Here is an 8,000-nt window from a genome sequence, read left to right as displayed (position 1 = left end):
GTAATCAAAACGCCCTTCATGACAGTTACTCTATGCATTTATTATTATTATTTTTTTTTATAGAACAGATGGCCTCAGTTTAAAGTTAGCTCCACATCCTAGTTACCTTTAGTCCCTTATTAACGCCTAAACTTTTTACATTTTGTTACATTTTAACATAGCCCTGTTATAGCGTCACCAGGAGGCCGGTTTGTTACCTTTAGTCCCTTATTAACGCCTAAACTTTTTACATTTTGTTACATTTTAACAAGAAAGAAGAATGGTCAAATGGTCAAATTATTTCCTGTAAGTAGACAGCTAATCGTTGAAGCTGAATATTATTGTATCTTGACAAAAAGGCCAGTTGATGGCCCTGGATCTGAGAATTTGTACCACATAGATTGTCTTTACCACCAAAGTAGTAAAGAACTGGAATATAATTAATGTGATCTGAATGCAGCTTTGTCAGCGATGTGTCACTCTGACTCACTCATGTGTGACTCCTGTTATTTCCTCATGAGAAAAAAATCTCTTTTGAGGCACTGGGGTTCACACTGGTCCCGAGGAAGACTAAGCTGACCACGCTTTTGTGGTGGCCAACATCAGATCTGATAAGTCGATCGAGATTTTTAAGTCCTTACAAAAAACTCACCTTCTCTCTGGCTTTTAACAACATCCACTCCAAAATATTCCTATTTTAACTCCTATCTAACAGTAAAGTAGGTGTAATTGAACAATCTCGCTCTATGTCTGTGTCTCCTATATGCATACATGTTATGTGTTTTATACATGTTTTTGTTTTTGTGTTTTTGTTCTTTGATTTGATGTATTGCTTTTCTTTTACCTGCAGCAGCACTTTGGTCAACTAAGGTTGTGTGAAAATGTGCTCTATAAATACAGTTTGATTGATTGATTGATTGATAAGCTAGTAACTCCCATCATGATGACTGACTATCAGATGACATTACCTGAGTCTCAGACACAGCAGAGAAAGTAAAGGAACTACTGGCAGTAGAAATGGAGTGCAGGAAGAACTGCCTCAAGCTCTAAGAAAACTAAAGTACCTGTATTTAACACAGAGGACATCATTGACACTGCCGATGGGACAGTGCTGGAGGTAGTCAAGGACTTCAAAGGACTTTTACTTGTACTTTAAGTATTTTTAAAAGTATGTACTTTTGAATACTTAAGTATATTTAAAAGCAATTACTTGTTTACTCTTACTTGAGTAACATTTAGACTGAGCTACTTTTACCTGTAGTGGAGTATATTTGACCAGGAGTATCTGTACTCTTACTCAAGTACTGGGGTTGAGTACTTTGTCCACCTCTGTCTACAAGCTACAAGCTCACAACGCGTCACGACTCCCAGGGACTCCCAGAATAAAAAAAAGAAATAGCAGAAGTACGAGCTTGTAGGCTATATCATTTTGAATAGCCAATGGATAAAATGGTTAAAATGATTGTGATGCTGTATTAACACATTTTGCTGGGGACCACCTGTTACCCCCACTTTGAGAACCAATGCATTACAGTAGTCGAGGCGGGTTGAGAAAAAAGCATGTATGAGCCTTTTGAATTAAATAAAAGAGTTAAAACAAGACTGGGTGAAAGCCTGTGTGTGTGTGTGTGTGTGTGTGTGTGTGTGTGTGTGTGTGTGTGTGTGTGTGTGTGTGTGTGTGTGTGTGTGTGTGTGTGTGTGTGTGTGTGTGTGTGTGTGTGTGTGTGTGTGTGCGTGCGTGCGTGTGCTTTGCAATAGTTCAGTACTGTCATAGCTCCACCCCTTGCCAGACTAAGCTGAGAGAAACCAGTTTGTTATTCTGACTCTCCTCACTGACGACACACAGAGACAGACCGTAAGATTCACCTTCAGATCAAACACAACTTCCAGTGAGGAGGACATTATCTTTCCACAGCTACAGGAGGGAATACTGACCCAGACCACTTGAACCTGCTGCTTACGCTGCTGCACTTTAACAAGATTCAAAGTGAAAGTAAACTCCAGGGAAAATTCTAGAGGAGGGAGTGTTACATCCACTGACTGGCTGATTTCCTGGCTTGAACAGAGTGTTTGTAGATTCACTCAGAGACCAAATGGCTTCCAAGTCGTCTCGCCCTGAAGAGGATTATTCCTGCCCTGTGTGTTGTGACATCTTTAAAGATCCTGTTATCCTGTCCTGTAGCCACAGCTTCTGTAAAATCTGTTTGCAGGAATGGTGGAGAGAGAAGGTAATAAAGGAATGTCCAGTTTGTAAGGAGAGACATTCAGTGGATCCACCCAGAAACCTGGCTCTGAAGAACCTGTGTGAGGCCTTCATACAGGAGAGACATCAGAGATCTTCAACAGGGTCTGAGGTTCTCTGCAGTCTGCATGCTGAGAAACTCAAACTGTTCTGTCTGGAATGTCAACAGCCAGTGTGTGTTGTGTGTCGAGATGCTAAAAAACACACCGACCACAGATGCAAACCCATCGATGAAGCTGCACTGGATCACAAGAAGGAAGTCCAGAAATCACTGAAGCCTTTACAGGAGAAACTGGAGGTCTTTAATAAATTCAAAACAAACTATGATCAAACAGCAGAACACATTCAGTCCCAGACTCAGCACACAGAGATTCAGATTAAGGAACAGTTTAAGAAGATTCGTCAGTTTCTACAAGAGGAAGAGGATGCTAGGATTGCTGCACTGTGGGAGGAAGAGCAGCAGAAGAGTCAGATGATGAAGGAGAAGACTGAGGGTCTAAACGGAGACATAACAACTCTTTCAAACACAATCAGAGCCATAGAGGAGGAGCTGAGAGCTGAACACGTCTCATTCCTGCAGAACTACAAGACCACAATGCAAAGAGTCCAGTTCACACTGCAGGACCCACAGCCGGTCTCAGGAGCACTGATAGACGTGACTAAACACCTGAGTAACCTGACCTTCAGAGTCTGGGACAAGATGAAGGACATTGTCTCCTACACTCCTGTCATTCTGGACCCCAACACTGCCAATCCAGTATATATCCTGTCTGATGATCTGACCAGTTTGAAACGTGGAGAGGAACAGCAGCTTCCTGACAACCCAGAAAGGTTTGACCACTTTCTCTTTGTCCTGGGTTCTGAGGGCTTTAACTCAGGGACTCACAGCTGGGATGTTGAGGTTAGAGACAATACACACTGGTCAGTAGGTGTTTCAGCAGAGTCCTTTCAGAGGAAGGGAGACAAAGTGGGTCAAATCTGGAGAATAAGGTTACTGCAAGGTAAATACACAGCACGCTCCTCACCAGGTTCAGAAACTGATCTCTCAGTGAAGCAGAAACCCCAGAGGATCAGAGTCCAGCTGGACTGGAAGAAAGGAAAGCTGTCCTTCTCTGATCCTGACGCTAACACACACATACACACCTTCACACACACTTTCACTGACACACTCTTTCCATACATTCACACTGGTCTGATTGGTGGTTCTCTGAAGATGTTACCAGTGAAGGTCAGTGTAACACTGGAACAATGTCAAGTCAAGTCAAGTCAATTTTATTTATGAAGCACGAACCAGATTGGCACTTCGCAGTGGTAAAGTCACTGCCCACCACCACAGAGGTTGTGGGTTCGAATCCTCCGTGGTGCATCCGGCTTTGTAGAGCGTTTACACGAACACAATTGGCCCGTGTTCGAGGCACGGAACCGGGCGGGGAGGGTGATAATGGTCATTGCACATACCCCTATGGGCTGGGGCGGCACCTGTCAGCAGGGAGTGTTGGGCGGGAGGAGTAGGACGAAGGCTCTACGTCCTCCTGGTGGGGGCTCCTCACTGGCAGGTGAGTCAGTAGGATACGACAGCAGTGATAACACAGAAATGTGTGTGGGGAGGATTCAATTGGCATAACGACTAAATTGGGGAGAAAAAGGGCAAAAAGAAAAATTGGCTACTAAAAAAAAAAAAAAAAAAAGAAAAGTTGACCAAAGTGCTGTACAACATGATAAAAACAACCTTAAAAAATAAACAGCATTTAAAAACATTTGGTGGTGGTGGTGGTGATGATGATGATGATGATGAAGACAAACTATGGAGTCTTTAAAGAGTAATACCTGTTGATTTAATAATCCATATTATTATGTTGTGGTCGAGGACGGTCAACATGAACAAGTGTCTCTGTGATGATCTGTGATGTCATCATCATCTACACAGTGATTCTCAAGATGTGGGCCATGAGGATTTTATTGATAATATAACTTTAATATAAACGGAAACAATGTAAAAACAATAATAATAATGTTGGGGAGTCGGGGTACATTACTAAGATATATCAGAGTAATAATATGATACTTTTATTGTTGTATTTCTACACAGTTTACTCATAAAATATAGAATCACCATGTTGCATACATCTCAAAAGCATTCTAAATCTTTTCTTTGGGTAATTATTGCATGATTTAGCGTGAAACATTGTGCCGTTTTCAATCATGGTGATGTTCTTTAACATTAGATTGGATATTGGTCTACATTTGTTGCATTGATCTATCTCTGTGTGTGTTCTGAGCCCTGTAACATGAATGATCCTCTGATTGACTATCTTGTCCCTATAAATACGGCACAGTGTGTTTTTACTTTTCATGGCAGACTGATGATGCTTTTTTGTAACCAAAACATGTATCTATTCCCACTTAAAACCCTTTTTAGTAACACTTTTTATTTGTCTCACTATGGATCATTAATAAAGAATAATATTTTTTATTCCAAACCTCTGTGGACATTCACTTTATGTTGGTGTGTGAGTGTTTCTTTAGTCTTATTGTGTTGAGTGACAGGAAGCTGAGGATAGAAAGCATAGAGTTGTATCTAGAGGGCGGACTGCCCCGCCCCCAGCTATTCATTTCAATGAAAGTTGCTCACAGGCATTTGAAGCACCCGGAAGTACCTCTACTTCCACATTTGGGCACCAAATTTGGTAGCCGGAATCAAGGAAGTGGCGTTTTAAATGTGGAAGTTTTGCAATCGCAGATTTGACCAGCAGGCAACGGCCGCTTCACTGTTCTACCGTGGCTCTGGGGGCTTGGTAGAAAGACACAGGGGCACGGTGGCGCAGTCGGTAGCGCTGTCGCCTCACAGCTAGAAGGTCCTGGGTTCAAATATATATATATTACTCCTACAAATGTTGTCCAAACATCACGCAAATCGGTACATATTATCTCTTTAGTCAAGTGATCAAGATGGATCTGTCCGATCCGTCCTATTTTTCACATTCCAGCCTGATTGGCAAACATTGCTGGCCCACACTAACCTACCTGACCTGGCGGAGACCTGTGCACCGAGGAGCACTTTTTCTAGTTTCTTATGTTATTTGTCATATCTCTCCTGTGCAATTGTTTTTATTTTTTTATTTTTTTTAAGACTAAAAGGCAATGCCAAAAACACATTTAGATCATTAATCGCAGTTATTTGTATGACTATTAATTATCACCTAAACTTTCATGATTTGGACAGTGCTAGTGAGGCTTACATTGTTAAGTGCTTTTAACAGTCAAGGTCCACAATGAGATTATTACAAATATATATAAATATATATATATTTCAGTTCCCTCTATTGTTTCCTTTGTATTACAAAATGTCTCATCCAATTCAATAGTTGTGGAAATCCTTCAGGCTTTTAGCTAATGATACGACGATACAAACACAACAAAGTTATGAATCAAGCACTAATCGCGTCACCAGGCTTTCCACACGGAGGAAAATTGATGAATAATCATTTCTGATCAGAGGAACTTTCGCTATGTGCAGAAAGTTACTGTTATTGTAACAACACTGTGCTCCGAGCCTTCGACCAGTGTTGCCAGATTCTGTGAGAGAAATAAGCAACCAGTTCTAGGAAAACAAGCCCAAAAGAAGCAAGCCCAAAAGAAGCAAGCCCTTTAAACCTACTGTATGCATCGGCTATTTGAAAATAGCAGATCTACAAGCTCACAACTCGTCACGATGCGACACGTTGTGAGCTTGTAGAGCTGCTATTTTCAAATAAAATCTTGGGGGAAACTCATAATAAGCAGACCTGGCAACATTGGCACCAACATGTAAACAGAGACACACGGTTTTAAGATGGGTGGTGCTCAGAGAGTGAAACATGAGACAAAAGAGTTGTGCACTCAGTAAAAATGCTAAAATAAGGCTAAACAAATATTAAAACTATACAAAATGGGTAAAATACCATGAGAAAAGGATAAACCACACAAAATTAATCAAGTGTAAAAATAAAAAGAGAATATAGCTGCAAGCAGCAATAATACGGGGCCAGTGAATGCAGAAAGAAAAAAGAAAGAAGCAATGATAAGTAATATGCACAATAAGCCATAGAAACATAGAAGACTGAACTTGAGAGAAAGAAGACCATGCAATTAACAAATGAGCATTTTAAACCCTCACTAACACTAACCTCAGTAAAACAACGCCTAAGCCTGCAGGGGTTGACACTAACGCCTGCCCGCCTGCCCGCCTGCCCGGGGCAGGTAAATCAAATGGTAGGGCAGGTGAAGTTTGCTATCTGGTTGCCTGACGGGCAGGTGCGGATTTTCAGTGGGGATGCAACTGTTTTTTGTTCGCTATAAAACACAACACGAGATATCCGTCTTTAGACGCTTGAACATGGCCAGAGCGCTCCGTCTCCCCCTCTCCCTCTCTCCCACACACACACACACACACACTGAACCTGCGACGCGGCGAAAACAGCTAATCTACAAGCTCACATAATACTGAAGGCACGGGCACGCAACTAGTTATATATATAAATCACCGGGTTGCAAAATCACGCTTGGAATCTAGTGTGAAGAGATACGTTTGTGAGAAAGTGCAGTTGATGACGAGCATGGCTGCTTGCATCCCACCCGGGATATAAAACAAAAACACCCGCTGACTTTTTTCACATGTGTTGCAGTTCCCTACTTGTCCCTAACCGACGTGTGAAAATACAAGAAGCAACTTGTAAAGCCTTCCTTATGTCAGTATCAGTTCAAAACAGCAGCATCAGCCCAGCATCAGCCCAGTACCCTGAACGGTCAAAGCTTAACACTTGTCAAGTCAGACGAACGTAAACCCTTGACTTCTGGTCGGTGGACTTCAAAATAAGAGCGCTTTCTGAAGTTATGGGAAAGTAAGTGTCTTCATGTCTGTGGAATGTAAAATAAGAGCACTGTTGGCCTATTGTGCTGTTTTCACTGTTGCTACACTTAAAAATATAAAATAACAAGTGTTAAGGTAGGGTAAATGATTTTCTTTTGTTAAAATAAGGGTTCAATAGCTTTATATTCTGATAGAACTCATTGCTACAGAGTGTTTGTTCAGTAACATGAGTCTCCATGTCTCTCCAGCTCTTTATTAAACAGAAAATGCCTTTTCAGGTCAGGATACCAATTTTATCGAATCAGGACAGAGAACTTAGACAGGATACAGATTAAACAAGTGAAATTGGAAGTGATGACACAAAGAAATGAGCATGTAATTTTGGAACTGGAACACTATAAAAAATTAAGCTGATAAATGGGTACTCTCCTGATTGGCTGAAATGGTGTCACCTACCTGAAAATATATTTTCTGTCTATCAAAGAGCTGGAGAGACAGAGAGACCCCTGTTACTGTACAAACACTCTATAGCAATGAGTACTATCAGAATATAGAGCTTTAACCCATAACAAAAACCTTTTTGTTTTTACCAAGAAATATCACTTACCCTACCTTTAACCCATAGTCATATTCATAGCTATTTAGATATTTGGCATAAATATTGAGGTATGACATTTTTTATCGTGCAGCCCCATAATTCGCAAGTAGAAAGTAAATAATAAGTGTTTAATTGAACGGTAATTAAATTTAACCTATTATTTTATAAAGGACTATTTACTTTTCGGGCAAGACCTGTGGGCAAGTAGAAAATGACCTGTACTCAAGTGCCTCTGAGACCTTAGTGTCAACCCCTGCGCCTATCCTCAAGAAACACTATGTGTAAACCTAAGAAAGCCAAATCATGATCACCTCAATACGTTGTCGGGGACA

General features: G+C 41.0%; 2 protein-coding genes across 2 annotated transcripts in view; both read left to right on the top strand.

Annotated features, from left to right (window-relative positions):
- The first annotated feature begins 1,828 nt into the window (after positions 1-1,828).
- On the top strand, positions 1,829-4,648 carry LOC308096997 (E3 ubiquitin-protein ligase TRIM39-like). The gene has a single exon (XM_080444540.1). The coding sequence runs from the start codon at positions 2,073-2,075 to the stop codon at positions 3,501-3,503; it is 1,431 nt and encodes a 476-aa protein (XP_080300666.1). The 5' UTR covers positions 1,829-2,072; the 3' UTR covers positions 3,504-4,648.
- LOC308096618 (E3 ubiquitin-protein ligase TRIM35-like) overlaps positions 2,023-8,000 on the top strand; it is a gene marked incomplete at its 3' end in the record, with an annotated part of 26,749 nt that continues 20,771 nt past the window's right edge. Inside the window, exon 1 of the mRNA XM_080444033.1 lies at positions 2,023-2,045. The remainder of the gene's footprint in view (positions 2,046-8,000) is intronic.

The sequence above is a fragment of the Gymnoscopelus braueri genome (assembly GCF_963280865.1).
Source record: "Gymnoscopelus braueri genome assembly, chromosome: 12".
NCBI classification, from domain to species: Eukaryota; Metazoa; Chordata; class Actinopteri; order Myctophiformes; family Myctophidae; genus Gymnoscopelus; species Gymnoscopelus braueri.
This window is presented reverse-complemented; position numbering and strand designations above follow the sequence as displayed.

Bases quoted from the DNA above. Each gene is read 5' to 3' on its own strand.
- LOC308096997 (XM_080444540.1), top strand. From the start codon at position 2,073: ATGGCTTCCAAGTCGTCTCGCCCTGAAGAGGATTATTCCTGCCCTGTG.